This window comes from Scardinius erythrophthalmus (assembly GCF_964197995.2).
Source record: "Scardinius erythrophthalmus genome assembly, chromosome: 15".
NCBI lineage: Eukaryota > Metazoa > Chordata > Actinopteri > Cypriniformes > Leuciscidae > Scardinius > Scardinius erythrophthalmus.
In genome coordinates, this window is record NC_138235.1 from 26,781,184 (window position 1) to 26,798,970 (window position 17,787).

At 38.6% G+C, this 17,787-nt stretch overlaps 2 protein-coding genes across 4 annotated transcripts in view; both read right to left on the minus strand.

Moving 5' to 3' along the window:
* Window positions 1-608: 608 nt before the first annotated feature.
* Window positions 609-10,841, minus strand: rsbn1 (round spermatid basic protein 1). The gene is made up of 7 exons (XM_081387501.1): window positions 9,796-10,841; window positions 8,415-9,043; window positions 7,394-7,531; window positions 6,111-6,253; window positions 5,856-6,023; window positions 5,645-5,753; window positions 609-1,722 (listed from the first exon to the last, which is right to left on the minus strand). The coding sequence occupies exons 1-7, from the start codon at window positions 10,376-10,378 to the stop codon at window positions 1,180-1,182; spliced, it is 2,313 nt and encodes a 770-aa protein (XP_081243627.1). The 5' UTR covers window positions 10,379-10,841; the 3' UTR covers window positions 609-1,179.
* A 659-nt stretch (window positions 10,842-11,500) lies between these two features.
* Window positions 11,501-17,787, minus strand: part of magi3a (membrane associated guanylate kinase, WW and PDZ domain containing 3a) — a 130,667-nt gene continuing 124,380 nt past the window's right edge. For all 3 annotated transcript variants that reach the window (XM_081385891.1, XM_081385890.1, XM_081385889.1), the window contains exons 21-22: window positions 17,061-17,199; window positions 11,501-13,770 (exon numbers count right to left, since the gene is read on the minus strand). In XM_081385891.1, coding sequence (XP_081242017.1) covers window positions 12,998-13,770; window positions 17,061-17,199 — 912 coding nt within the window. In that variant the 3' untranslated portion in view covers window positions 11,501-12,997. The remainder of the gene's footprint in view (window positions 13,771-17,060; window positions 17,200-17,787) is intronic.

Here is a 17,787-nt window from a genome sequence, read left to right on the forward strand (position 1 = left end):
GCGTAAAATCTCAATGGAAGCATGTTTAGATGAACCATTTGAATCAAGGGGCCGTTGCCTTACATAAAACTCATTCTATCAAAGGTTCAAGAGCTCAACAAGTCAATCAAATCCCAATAATCTGAAGAAATGGATTAGATTACTATAAAACTACAAAGTGAACACAGAAGAATAAGAATTGACCAAATGAAAAGGCATCAGTATGTTGCCCCTGAGTGCAGGTTTGGTTATTACATTTCCATCTAATTTTCTGCTAACGTCCGGTCTTAGATGGAATATATCTTCCTGTCCAAAAAAAAAAAAAAAAATAATATATATATATATATATATATATATATATATATATATATATATATATATATATATATATATATATAAAAAAAATGAACAATGGGTTTTGTACACACGACTTCAGACAGAAAATGAACATGACAAATAAATGTATGACCATGATCTCAAAAGACTGACTATTCTGGACAAAAATAAATAATTAAAATGAACAACCCTCTTGTAAAGGCCAAATCCTATTTCCTGCATACGTGAGAGGTAATGCACATGCCCCTCTTTGATAATTACTGCTAATACTCGTTCAAAAAATAATTAATTTTCCTTCAAGCAAAGTGTTTTAATCCAAAACCAGAGGATGATCAAAGAAAAAGCAAATATCTCTCACTTGAAATTGATACTTCTCTCTAGTCTATCTTAAATACGTCAGATACTGCAGTGTGACATTACATCATGGGAAGAAGAAGAAGAAAAAAAAAGCCTATTTTTCTCTTTTAAGACATACTTGCTGCTCTCCACTTGTGACAGGCACTTTTTTTCCTTGTTTGTAAAAACCAATTAGCAGATGCACATGACGACCTGGGAAACAACAATGAAAAGTCCTTCTTGAGAGATAATTCATCTCATTTATAATAATATATAAACAAATATAAAACAATACTGAGTAATCAGCAAAAATATATTTCAAATTAAATACTTTGGCTGAGAAAAACCTAAAAAGTACTCGTGGGGTCATTTTCTTAACCAAAATCTAAAAAAGAAAAATATACAGTCTTCATCGTTTTTAGGTGAAGTCCAGATATTCCTTTTTTTTTTTTTTACACTGTGGAATGTCAGAAAAGTCTGCCAGGTGAATTAAAACTCCACCACTCCGCAAAATGAAGGATTCGGAAGTCATTTGGGGAAATCCGTGGACCTGCTGCCATTGAGTGAGGAGTCTGATGCAGGCTGGACGGGAGCCTGTGGAAGCATTTGCTCTGGTGTGGGCGAGGACAGAGGGCCGGTCTCTGAACAGGGAGCGGCGGGAACAGTGTGGGCGGATTTAGCCGGTTGCGGAGGCGCGGGCTGTGGCTCTCTGGGGGGCGTAGCGGGCCTCTGGAAAACCAGCTCGTCCGTTTTCGCCACCCCACCTTGTGCCGTGTCCGTTTGTAGATGGGCGCAGGAGGTGACTTTGGTGTCCGGGTGAACAGGGGGAGGACATGATGTGGAACACAGGTCCTTGGTCTTAACGTCCTTTGACTCCTCCTCTTCCTCAGAGTGGTACTGCTTTAGACGGATGTGCCACGCCAGGCTGCACACGGCCGAGACTGTTTTAAACTGGTGGATCACGTTGCGGGGGATGAAGTAGATGTCGTCGTCGCAGAGCTGCACACGAACGTAGCGGATGCCTTCCCGTCGTAACTGGTTGAGTTTGGCATCGTCCACCCACTGGACACACTGTAAACAGAGGGGCATTATGAGAATGCTGACGTGTTTTAAACCTGCCTGTCCTTACATCCTCTCCACACCCGTTAGGATTCACGTAATAATTACTGCTCATCCAACACCACGTGCCATCAAAAGATCAGATTGTGCTCTTAAAATAATTAGAAATAATGGATTATCAAAACTTATCCCCTTTAGATGCCTTGAATTTAATTCAATTCAATTTCAACTCAAAATGTTGTTTATAAAAATATGATACATTTACGTTCAGTCTATGGATGAATAACAGCAGTGCTGATATTCAATTCAAATCATGCAATATTTCATTAATATAACTGATTATTTTAGGCAGTTCTTAGACTAGTTTAGCTGACAAATGAGACTTTTTGATTGACATTAGCACCAAAATAGAATAACATATATTTTACTACTGTCATTCATCTTTAGAATTGAATATTTCACAATCAAACAAGCTTTCTGCACAGAACCTTGAAAAATATATGAAAGATGAAAATATAGTGAAGGCTACTGCTGTCATGATACTACGTTCAATACAATACCTTGAAAAAGACTGGGGAGAAATTGCCACAACATTAGAGGCATAAATGGTGATAAGTATCGAAGTTGATTAAAGGTGGTATCAGTGATTTCAGGCCCAAAAATATTTTTATCACATTCATCTAATCTTTCCTAACGATCCGCTAGCTGCCCGCCCCATAAGCATGCCGTCAAAAAAACCTGCTCTGTAGGCAGCCTAGGCTCTGAGATCTGCGCACAAAAACAAATGGTTTAGCCAAACACTCAAAACCAAAACAAATAGTGTTCCAACCAATCACCGACAGGGGGAGGGTGTTGTGAGGTTTTGGTCAGGACATTGTGAGGATGATTGGTCAGGACATTCCTCAGGACTGATAGCTGATAGTGGGACCATATATTTTTATTATTAGGGCTGGGTAAAAAAACAACAAAAAAAAATATAGATTTTAATTGATTCTCATTTTTATGAAACGATATCGCAGAACATTGTAACGCCTCCCATTCAATAAATCGCACTTACTTTTGATATGAATTTCAAATTTCAAATTCTGTCCATTTTATTATGAAAAAACATTTTGGCCCTCTTCAATGTGTCGTGGAAATGACCACCTCAGATCAAAGGAAACAGCAGCGTGAAGCACACGAGAACAGAGCATCTCTTCCGCTTTACTAAGTTACAGCACGAAATAAACATCAGAAGGCATGTCGAAATATAGCCTACTGTACAACTTACCGAAATGGGTAGCATGTCTCATGTAATCACTCAATCAGTGTTTCAACTGCAGAAAGACATCAGCTTAGTAAACAACGTCAAGTAATGATACATTTACCTCAGAAGAGCCATTTTACAGTTCTTCAATTTTAATGTCCATTTAAATAAATCCGACAGGAAATTATGACAGCCACCATTTAAAGGTTTATATTTCAAAAAACAAATTGGAGTATAAACATAATTATGTAATTATAAAGTTAGTATTATAACTTTATTATTATAAAAACGTCCTTGTGTGTAATTTAAATGTTTGCATAAAAATTAACCTTCAATTTTATAATGCAATACCAACTGACTTCCTGTATAGTTTACAGCATTAGTTGAGAGATTTTTTTCCTTGAGAAAATGTACATTTACTGTATCTGACATGTATCCAAATAAATCAATATCGAATTGGAATCAAATAGCAAGCTTGTGAATCGGAATCGAATCGTGAAATGTGTCAATTATTATTATAATTAATTATATTATTTCTAAGACAGAAATGTATTACTATTGTAAAACAAATGCACTGTAAAATATTAATATTAAAATTTATATTCTATAAAAATATATTCATTATTTGACTTTAGTTGTAAATTTACCATTCTTATGACTTAATATGTTCACTTGCAAGAGTTAAACCCTCAAGCTTTTATTTTGGTAGAAAACTTAAGGGAGACCTTTAAGTGTCTGTGACAACTAGGGCTGGGTATCGTTCCAAAAATTTCGATACCAATACCGATACCGATACCTTGATTTCGATACCGGTTCCTGAACGATACTTTTTTCGATACCCATTTTATGAAATCCATTTTAACAAGATTACATAACACATTACCTCAGAAAAACTTTGGTTTTATTTTTTCAGTTTGACTCATCTCCTTAGCCAGTGCATAAAGGAACATTTTTTTTTATAAAGAGCTCATGCTCACCAAAGCTGAATTTGTTTGATCAAAAATACTGTAAAACTTGTAACATTATGAAATAGTATTACAATTTAAAATCTTATTTGAATATATTTCAAAATGTAATTTATTCCTGTGATGTCAAAGCTAAATTTTCAAAATCATTACTTCAGTGTCACATGATCCTTCAGAAATATGAAAACAGTTTGCTGCTTACTATTTTGGAAACTATGATACATTTTTTCATGATTCTTTGATGAATAAAAAATTAAAAAGAACAGCATTTATTTGAAACAGAAATCCTTTGTAACATTACACATGTTTTAGGGTCATTTTTGATTACTTTAATGCATCCTTACTGAAAAACAATTCTGACTAACCAACAATTTTTTGAACGGCAGTGTAGCCTACATTCAGTGGGTCATTATTGCAATATAAACACTGTCAGAGTGATCAACAAGGTATCTCTTCATTTACCAGTCGAAGACGAAGCAACTTTCTGCTCTTGTTTACTCCGTGCACTGTCAAGGTCTTCATCATATCTGTCGCGGTACTGGTCTTTGCAGCAATTATTTTACCGCAAATACTGCATCGCGCGCTGTTGGCATCGAGCCTGGAGAAATGTAGCCACACTTTTGATCGACTTATCCACATCTTTAGGGTATTGTGTGTGTGCGCGCGCGCTCGCGTCTCATAGGACTATGTGCGTGGAGAGTTTGTGTGTGTGTGCTCGCGTCTCATTGAGTATGTGCGCGAGTTTGTGTGAGTGCGCGCCTCTCATATGAGTATGTGCGCGGAGATTTCCGCGCGTCTAGTGTGTGTAGAGTTTGCGTGTATGTGCGTGAGCGACTTTAGGTGTGTCGTTGTGCATTTCATGTATTTCTTTGAGCACTGATGTTGACGAGTTAACCCCTTAGGTATCAAAATCTGGTACCGAAAAACAAGTCATTTTTCGATACTCGATAGTATCGAGGCAATTCGGTCGGTACCTAAAAAGTATCGAACTCGGTACCCAGCCCTAGTGACAACAGGTTTACAAACACTTGTCATTACATATCTGAGTTAACTGATGTTATCACCCATCCACAAAAAAGTTGTAAATTAATCAAATATCGTGAAAAATAATATAATAATAAATTTTATGCCAAAAACAAAGCATGCCAAAACATACTGCATTCCCAAATGCGAGTTTAACTCTCTTCACATGCAGAGATGGAGTTCACCGCGTTTACTATGAACTGAGCCGCTCTGAGAAGCTGAAAACACTGCATAAGCTGCAAGTGTGTAAATGATCACAGTGACACACTTTGCTCTAAAACATGCAGCACAACGGACTATACTTTCATGAATAAAATACACACTGCTATGCGGGTTAACTTGAAGTTGTAAACAAGAGAGAGCAAAAAAGTGCAGCTGGTACCAGTTAGGCTTGTTGCGATAGTCGCGTTGCCAGTGTTACCGGTGTTCTGCCGCAATACCGGTTACATCACTAGCCCACCGCGGCACCTAACCCACCGTTGTTTAGATTTTTTTAGAAAACACTCGCTTGCTCTGTTCCGCGCCAGTGGACACACACCGCAAGTGATTTAAAAGCGAGGTGGAAAAGAGTGAAAAACTTGCTAACTTGCATGTTCCCTCATAAATTGTGCTTACACAACCCAACTTGCCATGTTAGCCATGACTAATATAAACACACATAACTACAGTCTGTCCTGTTTAGCAGTTTAACAGCTCCTACCTGTGACACAGGTGGCTCAAACAGGTCCAGCTGAAGCCTCTGAACGACGTCATTGAAGTCCTCCGCGTGAAAACAGATCACATCTTTGGTTATCCGTGGCCGGTCACTCCTATGAGAGAGGAGAACATCAAAGGTCATTTTATCTATAGTTAATTACACACAGTGTACAAGCACATGCATATGTTTCTGCGTGGCAGATGGCTGCACTCACCATTCCCCAAACTGCACTGCTTTCAGGACACCCACAGCTGCTGTACTCTGCCAGTCGAAGCTCTGGCCGACGTGATCCGCATGGGCTCGTGTCCGATCCTCGAACAGCACCTCACGTGGTTCACTGGCTCTCGGGAGGTAATGCAAGTTCTTGACCTCATTCATTGATCTACAACCAAAAAGAAAGCGTTTTGTAAGGCGCTACCATGAAAGTCCTTTTTGAGGTTGAATATCAACAGCATTAAACAGCGCATACCTTCGTCTCTTGAATGGAGACTTGGGCATATCAGCTGTGGGGACCATCTGCTCTCCAGGTCTCACCCACATGATGGGACCATCGTCGCTCTGGGACCTGCAGTCAAGCTTCAGGCTGGACAGGCTTCCCCATGGCAGGGTCATCTGCACAGACAAACAAAACATTCGTTGTGAAGTTAGAACCATGCTGTAGCCTTGCCCTGACCACCGTCTCAATGTATGAATGGCAAGAAACAACTAAACAAACACAGTTTTCTTTTCCGTGTTAACATATTTCCTATTGAAACAGGATGTTGAGGTGGGACATCTCAAAGCAGACTTATCTCAGCCATGACTTGCAGCTTACTATTTATACTTGGGGATGCATATATCAGTTAATGGCTAATATTAGAAGGTTTTTTTAATGTATGGATATTGCATATCTAATTTTACTTCATGCTCATTTTCCTGTACATTTAGATATTTACCTTTGCCATACTCAAGGTCATTTTTAAAAACACTTATTTATTAACAAATGTTAAATGTAATGGCAAATCTCAAAATAATTTTTCATACTCTACAATATAATGTTATAATGTCTAAATTCCGTTGTAGCATTTGAAATGATTTTAGTTTAATATCGACTATTATTAGTCATTAGCTAACACATTACTATCTGCTTAACAGTTCCTATAGGACGTTTTCTTGGACAAAAACTACTGTTTGGGGTAAGTTTTTTCCCCCAATAAATTAAACCTTTATTCATCAAGTATGCATTAAATTGATTTGTAAATTGGCTACAAAGGTATTAATAAAGACATTTATAAATTATAATGTTAATTTTATCAGTTGATTTATTGATAAGAAATGTTTCAATGATTTCTGAAGGATCATGTGACACTGAAAACTGAGGTAATGGCTGCTGATATTTTACCTTTGCCATCAAAGGAATAAATTATATTTATAAAAAACAGTTTTTGCTAAATTTTGTAAAATTGTCTAAATTTTTAATTAAACAAATGCAGTTTTCTGGGCACAAGGCTTCTTTACAAAGAAAAAAAAAACTTTTAGACACCACATTTTTTAACAGTAGCGTATAGATCTCCAATTTTGATGTTTAAAGGTCTTCAAAAGTACAGGGATGCAACTAAAACCTTTACATAATTGTGCAAGACGACAACACTATTTAGCTGGATCCAAAAACGTAAGAAACACCGCTGGCAAATAGAAAATCGTTTGCACTACAGAACACCCTCAGCACAAGGACTTTCAAACTCACTCTTCTATGAGAGATTCTGTTCAAACCTTAAGAAACGGAGACTCCTCAAGCATGTCCAAGAACTCCGGGAAGAAATCGCCCACCTCCTCATCTACTGCACCGACCAGACTGATCTGCCTCATGGGACCAGCTCTATATGTCCCAGAGCAATATGTTCGGCTCACCTGCAACACAAAAGCACTTCAGAGCCAGGAAACAACATCCTAACACACACTTTTTATCTTAGTGCTGTAATGGGTAAAGATTAACCTTAATGCAAAGTTCAGTGTGTGTGTCTTTTCAAAGCTTCATAATAAAAAATAGTTTAAAGGACTGTTCACGTCAAGCATGATAACTATAACAATAACTATATTTATATTAGCATCCACACCAACGCATGATAACGTTCTGTTTATTATAAGGGTGCGCTGCAGTTATACCGTTAGCTGCTTTAAATGCTCAAGCTCTTTAAAGTCAGTTGGATTTTGATCAGTTGTCAATGTTTTTATCGTTCATCAGCTGTAAAATTGATGGTGGTGTGGTGTGGACCAACTATGGTGTGGACTTCCCTAATCTAATAAAGTTAGAAAGATTATTAAAACATTATAGTTTTCATCCTTGGTGAGAACAAGCCATAGGGAACAATTTACAGTAATATGGTGTTTAAGACAACCAGAAAATGAACATAACTTCAATATGTGATTCTCGCGCTTCTTGAAAGAATGAATTTGGTAATGTCAGTTTATTTAGTCTCTGAGACGCCAGAGAAACAGCCTAACAGTTTGGCCATGGGTAAATTTGCTCTGCTTCACTCACTCAAGACTGTTCATGTACTTTGAACTGACACCTTCTAGCCGCCTGACTTGTGTAAATAAAAATTGCAGCTGCTTTAACAGTCCTCTAGAAGTAGGAATGGTTAAATAGATTTGATAGATTTCATTTGCAAGTCACCCATGCAAGACATCAACGCATTCCTGCTTAAAAAAAACGGCACGGCATGCCAAAGCCAAGTCACCTTTATTTATATAGCGCTTTTTACAATACAGATTGTTTCAAGCGTCACCTTACCTGGGAGTGGAAGCTAGCAATCGTGGTGGTCTCAATGTCCTTTTTACCAAGGATTTCCATCTTGACAGGCGTATTTGGGAAATTGAAGGCAAAGTAGTCCAAGAAATCGGGCAGGTAGGCGGCCGCTCCATGCACCACGGCGAGTGCATAGCGCGCAGCTCCTTTAGGGTGTTCAGCAAAGGCGAGTTCCAGGAACTCCTGAGTAAATCTTTCAGTGTCTTCAGGCTGCAGTAAGGACAGTTCATCTGCATAAGCATGTAGTACAGACGCCCCTCCATTGGGCTGCTTTTCCTCATGGATGAGTCTGCTGAAGGAGGAGTTGGTCTGAAGCCACGAGCTGCGGATGAAGTGGTCTTGGTGCGAGAGGAACAGCTTCTTCCCACCTTTGGGGGTGTGGTACTCGTCTAAGCCCGGACACGGCTTTTCATCTTTGATGTACGCATGTAAGACAGGGTCTTCAGAAAGAGGTGGAGCATCTCCAGTCAATCCTGCACACACCGTCTGCACCTCTTTGTTGTGCACGCGTAACTTCTTGCCACGCTCATCTTCACGGTGCCGCTTCTTCTTTTTCTTTTTCTTTAGGAGGTATTCCTCCAGGGTCTGGGTTTTGCCATTCTCACTGTGGGGCTCTGAAAAGATCAACAGAAATGACAAGAACATCAGATAAATATCAATTGTACATAGCTTCTAGAACTTTACCTTGCAAACATGAAAAATAAAACTCACACCAATGATTTTGTCTCTCCTTGAACACTTTTTAGATCATTTGTGGGGTGATCAAAATTCAACACAATTCTGGGCATTTGGAGACCATAGTTTCAGGTACAATCCCATAACCACTACAGTTGTTGTTATTAACCAACTAATATCAATTATTTTAAAAAGTGCTTTGGCGGTAACATGGTACAATCATGACAACATACGGTAATACTGTATAGTACTGTAATGTAGTACATAATGGTTACCATATACATAAATGATACTGCAAAATGCTTCAAAGCATATCATTGTATTGTGTCCAAAAGCTCTGGTATTAATATGGTATCGTGCTTATAAAAAAAGCTATAATAGTACCACGTTACTTATGCAAGTAAAAATTACAGTTTAATGTAGTAACAGCGAGTTTAGTAAACAAGACATATGTAATGAGAACGCCTCTGATACTAAGCAGAGAAAATGATAATAAGTTACACGTTTCATTAAAATGTACTTTCACAGCAGTGAAAACTTTCTTCCTCGGTAATATTTATGTGAATGGGGGCGTGCGCGCGCATGGGTTAGCAGCTGAGGCTAACAGCACTTTCTCCGCTCACTTCTCAAGTTGGAAGCCAGCCAGAAATGTAAAATCGTTTGGCTTACGTGCAAACGCTATTAAAGTTACCTTTCTTCTTCTTGCATTCCTCCACTTTAACGTTCGCCTCGGCGTTTTCCTTCTTGGGCTTAAGTTTCACGTCCTTCTCAATGTGTTTGGGCTTGTTGTTTAGGGGCTTGGCCTTCGCTACTTTGAGCGGCGTGAAAGTGAACAGCGGGGAAGGCGGCAGGACCGTCTTCTGCGGGACGTGGGCTGCTGGTGTCACTTTGCGCGGCGGCCAGCCCGGAGGTAATTCTTTCTTGGTGCTGTTGAGCTGATGGTGGAGGGGATGGCGGTGTTGCACAGGTGCCTGCTCTTTGCTGAAGTTGCGCGCTTGGCTGTTCTGTTGTTGGTGCGGTGGATGCGCTCGTTGTTGGGCATGTTGGTGATTCTGTTGGTGGTGATGTAGCTTTATTTTCTTCGCTTCCTTCTCCGATCTCTCGCGCTTGTCATCGGACGGCGAACATTCTCGTTTTTTCTTCTTTTTCTTCTCTTTGGTGGCTTTGTCAAAGCTGTCCCTGCTCTTCTCCTCTACTTTGACGCGTAGCAGATCGACCTGTGCAGCCATTTTGCACGTAAATTTAAAAGGCTTTAAAAGGGACTTTTTGCGCATGTCTATTGGGAGCTGTAGTTCTTTTGTCAGTAGCCAATCGGAGCTAATGCGTTTGTAGTTTTCCCGCTCAGAACGCGCATGCGCTCAACCTATAGCCTTGTGGGTAGTGATGTTTCTGTACTGCTACGGTTGAAGGGATGCGTGCGCTTCTGCACGCGCCTCGTCCAGTGGCTGACGTAATGCTGTAGCAGGTTCAGGGGTTGGTTGTTGTTGGGCGGTTCCGTTTCGTTGAGATATTTATATTTCTAAGCGCTCTGTCTACGTTAAGCTCAAAATAGCCAACTAACGTTAAAGAACAACACACGACATCCAGGTCATAGTTGCGCGGTGTCGGATTTCTTCAGTGGGCGTCTACGTGGGACGCTTTCTTGCCTGTCGTTTGCGCTATTTTTGGTTGATCTATGTTTACAACAAGAGTGCGTCGCATCTGCCTGTCTGAGTGTCATCAAAAATGTCGATGAACGAATCGTTCTTGCGACTCGGATCTTTTCACGGAATCCGTTGAACCTCTTTAAAGAACCTGGTCTGAACCAACCAGTCTGTGGTCTGAACGATTCGATTACGAATCGGTTTATGATGCTTTTGAGTCAACAATTCACTGATTCAGGGTTTTGAATAAATGCCATGGAGAATTTGACTGGTACAGAGAAGAAATCTTAAATAAACTTTAAAAAAATAATGGAAATGTTTGGTTTGATTGTAGGACTTGTTTTATCAACACATAACTGGTTTGAATAAATACAGCTTTAAAATCTATAAAGCTTTACAGATAATTTTAGCATTTAAATGTAAAAGCAAAAATAGGTTCTTTTTTTTTTGTAAGTTTAATCATGGCAACGGCAATAAACAAATGAAAACGAAAATTTGAAACGTAACAGCATCAGTATGCTGGGATGGGACCACGTGATTACAAGAAAAAGCGATCACTGAATCGATCTTGAATTGGTTCTTTGATATGAACTGTTCAAAAGAACCTGTTCATGGATGTTGAATTGGACTTTCCATCACTTTTGCTTTTGTGTGAACACCCCCTTAAATGCAATGCAATCAAATGCGCACTTTCATATTTCATAATGTAGGAAATCAGACACTTAATGGATCACAAGAGGCATAAAAGAGAAATGTTTTCAGTAAATCTTTATTCATCAGTGCATGAACAGAAGGTCATGACCAGATTAATTTATTTGACCACTCTCTCTATTTATATGCTCATACTCTCAATTACTTAAAAAAATAATGGAGCGATTTATAGATTTTTTTCCTTGTTTTCCCCTCACGAAGGCGAGTTTTATACAGGTGCTGTACATTGTATTTTTAAAAACATTTACAACTACCACAATGTAGAGACCACAAGGCTTTTTTGTGTAAGGTAAAGCAATGCAAGGCCACAGTATCATACATACAACCTCATGACATGAGATGCACTAGAGAAACAAGATACAAAAGGGTTGAGATTAATGATCAAGAAGCAATCATAAACCATATTTATAAAGTATTCACATTTTTCATCATGACAAAACATATAGAAGCACTCAGTCACTGTAGCATATGCAATGTTTGACTGTTGTCTGCTCTGCCCATATAGAACAATCCATTTTTATGAAAAAAGATATTGGACAGCATTAATGTTATATCTTGAGTACATTTGAATCTTTGTGCCAATTGTTTGAGGCTTTAAGAACTTGATGAATAACATCCACCATGTTTGATACATAATTCTGCGCTACATTTCCCTTGGATATAAGACAGCATCTTGACATTTAAAAGGACGATCTGAAAGATACAGATGCGCAAAGACACTTTAAATGAATAGGAAGTCCCAATATTGGGATAACAACGCAGTACAAATCATTTGATCGAGTGAAATGTGCAAAAAGTATAAGAAAAAATATATGTTAGATTGGATAGATAGTATGCAAAAATATATCTGAATTTCCCAGTTCTGCTTCACCTTCTAATGATGCTTCCAAATGTACACACCTTTCAAATGCTCAACCGAGATGAACTGTAAAAGCTATAGCACTGTGAAAAAATATGTTTGTTCGGAGGCCGAAAGTAGTTTCAGCAAGCTGGAACACTAATAAGTGACCTGGCTCAGAATGGATACAAATACCTATACCTCTATACATGTATATGTGTACTGTATATCATCATATTCATTTCAATAAATTACATATGCATCTTCATGAACACACAGGTAGTAAACAATATACTTAACCACAAGTTTCTGGTCTTTTAAAGATGGATATGTCAAAAATTCACAGCAAAGCTGATTAATGCAAAGCCTACACAAAGTCACTTGGATCTTGAGGACAGTTGCATCATTGGAAGTCGTTGTAAGGACATGCGGCAAATCAAAGATGGAGAATTAATACATAACAATAGACACCTTTTTTTTTTTTTTTTTAACCTTCACAGAAAAGCATCCTTCATGTTATCATCACAGGAGCAAGGAGACATGGACGAGTCTAGCTGCAGTCTGATTGGCACACAAAAACTGACGCTCTTATTATTGGTGGACACAAGCGAATGCTGCACGTTATCAGTGTAGATGGTGATAGTCATACAAAAAAAATAATAATACACAGTGATTCACATCGATAACTGCTCCCAAAAGCATTAGACTCCATGCACCGGAGGCGGAATCCTTGCGGAGCTGGGGACCTTCCAGGGGCCTGGGGTTATAGGGGCTTTCTTGGTGGTAGGGTTCCCATCGTGGGGAGTCTCTAGAGGGGCACTCCTGTCTTCCTCTTCCCCTCGAGGCCTGTCTCGTCCTCTATGGTCCTTTCGGTTGAGGGTTCCGCTCTCGGGCTCTTTCTGAGCCTGTACGGGAGCCCGCTGAGGTTCTGCTGTCTTGTCTCTCTGGTGTTTGTCACTGCCACCTCTTGAGACACCAGGTCTGGTCTCTCCTGTTTCCCTGTCCTGCTTGTGCATAGCGTCTTCATCTTTGTGTCTCCTTCCAGAGGTAGGCTTCAATCCATCAGTGGCCTTTTGAGGCACTTCCTGTCTGATCCCAACGCTCTCCATCTTGGTCTTCCTGGGGCTAGTGGATCGAGGGTCCCGTTCACTAGGTTCATTCCTGTTGTCCATGTATAGAGTCTTTTTTGGGCTGCGTGAGCGCTCTTTTCCATCCAGTCTTCGGGGAATTGTAAAATTGTCATTGTTGTCATGAGGCATGCTTGGGTCACTCTTTCTAGTTTGCTGTTTGGCGTCTCTGTAATGTTGGTAAAGTTGCCCGTGAGAGGTGGCCATCGGGTCGAGGGGGAGGAGCTCCTCGGGATTGACCTCAGGGGAGCGAGAGATGAGGGATGGAGATGCTGGTGTCGATGCCTCACTGGATGCAGAATATCTTGGAGAGTTTGCAGATGGACCTGTCGTCATATCCTTAGTGTCTGAAACAAATACAAAACATGAAAATGACCATTTATTATAAAGGTGCGCTTAGTCTGTAGTGTAACAGAAAAAAGATTCCCCCTTTCCTCTCGCCTTACAGTCCACAGTTCCAGAGAAAGCGGTCAGTAAGATATTTTTTATTTAGCAAGGATGCTGGATGCATTATGTTGATCAAAAGTGACAGTGAGGCATTAATAATGCTACAAAAGATTCATCTTTTAAATAAATACTGTTCTTTTAAACTTTCTATTGATCTAAGAATCCTGTAAAATGTTTCAACATAGATAGTTTAGTTATAAGAAATGTTTTAATACCAAATCAGAAAATTAGACTCATTTCGGAAGGATCATGTGACACTGAAGACTGGAGTAATGGTGCTAAAAATTCAGCTTTGCCATCACAGGATAAATTCATTTTAAAATGTATTAAAATAGAAAACAATTTATATTGTAATAATATTTCACACTGTTTTTACTGTATTTTGCAGTGTTGTAAAAGCATAGGAACTTCGTTAAAATGCATTTATTTTTTATCTTATTTTTCTGATTCCCTTGCAGAAATTCCCTATTCTCAGTCAGCCATGATTCATTTTGTCCACAAAAGGGGACTAATAACAGGGATAATACACAGATAAAGCGATTCATATTTAGCTGGTCATGTGATCTCAATATGGCGGTCCTCAAATATAAAACAACTTATTAGGCTACTGATACAGCATGACTGGAGCGAACGTACAAGATTTTAAATGTATTCTTCAAAGGTTCTCTTCATTTCTTTTTGTAAAACTTTTTTTAATGAGGGGAAAAATGACGGAGCGCACTTTTAAACTTTGCGAATTGGATTTTGTAAATCTGCAGAATACAACTGATAGACTGAACATAATTAACCTATCTTCTGAAATGCATTCCAGCAGAGACATTCTCAATTAAAGTGTCAACATTTCCAGTCTTCAGTGGCTTTTGGCCTCCAGATACAGTGACACATATCAAGCAGTTGAAACCAGCTATGAGAACGAGTCAGTCATGGAAGACGTTGCAATTTTCTCTCAAGATAAAATGTCACGCCGCCAGACGTGAGGTAACAAGAGCCAGAAATTAAACCAAGCTGGTGGCTCCTGACATGGGTTTCAATTTCTTTGCCATTTAACTGTCTGGTCTCTAAAATTGACCCAGGATGCATCATTCCAGAGCAGTACTCATTGCTAAGGGCTTGCATACACTAGGGGGTTCTTGGAAAGCCTTCAGTTTTGCTTAAATTATGACGCGTCAAGTGACACCTTACAAATAGAAGGGCTGCTATATATAACATTTTAAAATAAAACAATAAAATGACTAAAAACGCACTAAAATGAAAATTAAAACTCAAAATATAAAAATAAAAACGTTAATAAATACTATAGTATAAACTAAAATAACACTGATCATGATTTAGGTCTTGAATGGTTAATAAATGCATGTTAAAAACGTGAACAAAAATTCAAGAATAGATAATGACAAATGGCCAATTATCACTACGTTTATATAGCAATAAATGATCTTGAAAACTGATATCTCAGTAGTATTGTGATCACTGACATTTCCTTTTTTCATTTAGTGACTTTCGAAAGCAAAATGTTCATACCAAGGCAAAGGAAAGGAAAAGAAAGGTAGAACTGCACATACACAGAATAGGCATAGAGGAGGAATGCAAAGTTTACCAAAGTTATAAGGGACAGACCAAGAAAAGCAGAGAAGCCTTTAGTGAAGCTCTGGTTTCATGTGGAAGCACAGTGTGGAGGAGGAAGAGTTCAGACCTAAACAAGGAACAGAGAGAGAAGAGAGAGAAGGGTGCATAGAACAGTGCCCAGACAGAGAGAAAGAAATGAGCAAAAATAGAGACAGGAAGCAAGAGTGACAGCATTTGAGAGATGCAATGCGTGAAGATAGGAAGATCTGGCATAACATGCATATGACCCCCCAAATCACTCAATGGGCCTCATTCACTGATTATGGAGTACAAATTGTGTACTTAAAGCTGCAGTCTGTAGTTTTCCCTCTTGGCCGCCATCTCTGTTCGAAATCTGCAATTGCAGTTATTTGCGGAATTATCAACTTTACGTGGGTTGTGCCTCGGCACGGCACAGCGCGGATGAATCCAATGTTTTGAGGAGAATGTGTGGCTGCCGGTCGCCGCGCTGGTGTGGATACTGTCATTCAGAATCACAGATTCTACTTTTTGGAAGTATGACCAACATAAGAATTTTCACCGGAAAATGTCGTCCGAACAAGTAACATCCACTTTTGTTCTGACCAACTAAGAGGAAAAAAGCATTGCAGTAAATCACGCTGATTAAATCTAACGATCGCTAATCATATCACGTCAAACCGTGCAAATTATACTTTGTTCTCAAATTGTTAATGTTAACAACATCAGCATTGAGTGACTACATTTAATGCCCTTCCGATATTATCCTTGTTTTCGCATGGGCCCGGTTGCAGTCTCTTTTTTCTGTAGCCACTCCGAAGTCTTCTGCATGATCGCCATCAAATTGAAAAGTTTAATTATATCAAGTGCTGTGAGAAAAGGCTATAAATCCATAAATCTCACACGCAACATAGCCTACCAGCCGAGACTCCTTCTTTATGTCTACAGATGTGACATAATGACGCAAAGAAATGCTTGAATTTCCCGCGGAAGTCCACCAGTACCACTGGAATTAAAAACATTATTACAAGCTTACCGTTTAGAATCGAGCTAAGGCAAGCAGATAGTTTTGAACACGGGCTGGTTATGTACCTGCTCAAAAATGTATTTTGGATAACCCAAAAACTGCAGCTTTAATTCTGTTGTTGATCAATATGCATGCAATGTTTAGACAATATAAAGGTAAGTGTGATGATGATTTTAATACTTCAATAAATCCACTTTTGTTATACTCGATATGAGTCCATTTTCATGATAATGTTTTGAACAAGAGTACTGATGTAGAATGAAGTAGCTTTAGAAAACACTATGTTGAGAAAAGGTAATACATTTTCAATGGCTTTTGAAACAGCAGCAGAAAACAAACCCATCTTCAGAAATGATGTTTCTCAGAGGCGAAGGCAGGCTTCAGAGAACTGATTTTTCTCGGTTCATGAAGCGGATGGAATTCAAATTAGCGCTTCTGCACTTCTGAACAAACTTAAAGAGGCGGATTGTTACGGAGAACATCTCTCAGCTATGTCTGTGTTTTTCTCTTTTCTTTGGCAGTAAGACCTGTATTGTTTGAGTGATTCTCTGTGAAAGGTCAGGTATTAAATTGACTCACTATGATCAGGCACCAGGCCCAGTCCGGGCCTCAAAAGCAGCAGCACTTTATTGCCCCCGGCCTGGATGAGCTCGATGGCCCGTGTGTGTGTAATGCCCTGCGTGGGTTCACCGTTGATCTCCACGATCTGATCTCCCACCTGTGAGGTCACACACACAGAGTATTCTGTCATTTCAACAACAACCACTGATGTTCTTAGATGTAACAATATATAATATAATATAACATCATATAATATAATAATGTTTTATGTTAGAAAATATTAACAATAATATTTTTATTGTAATTGTATTATGTTGAAATAATAATAATAAAAAATGTCTGATATATTTTTATATTTTGTTTTATATAAAATATACACAGCCATTTAAAAGTGTCAGTAAGATTTTTTTTTTAAAGAAATTTAAACTTTTATTACATACATTTTATTTGTATTACATTTATTATAATGTTGTATTTAAAACATTTCTATTTCAAATAAATGCAGTTGATCTGAACTTTTTATTCATCACAGAATCCTAAATAAATACATCATGGTTTCCACAAGTAACTGTTTTCAACATTGATTGTAATAATAATGTTTCTTGAACATCAAATCAGCATATTCAAATCATTTTTCAAAGGATCATGTGACACTGAAGACTGAAAATTCAGCTTGGACATCACAGGAATAAATTAAAATAAATTAAAAGAATAAGTTAATTTAATAATGGATTACAATTGAAAA

Excerpts from the sequence above, each read along its gene's own strand:
- rsbn1 (XM_081387501.1), bottom strand. The coding sequence starts at position 10,378 with ATGCGCAAAAAGTCCCTTTTAAAGCCTTTTAAATTTACGTGCAAAATG. Across the intron at positions 7,532-8,414 it reads TTGCTAGCTTCCACTCCCAG|GTGAGCCGAACATATTGCTC; the intron begins GTAAGGTGACGC and ends TTTGTGTTGCAG. Across the intron at positions 5,754-5,855 it reads GCAGTGCAGTTTGGGGAATG|GAGTGACCGGCCACGGATAA; the intron begins GTGAGTGCAGCC and ends CCTCTCTCATAG.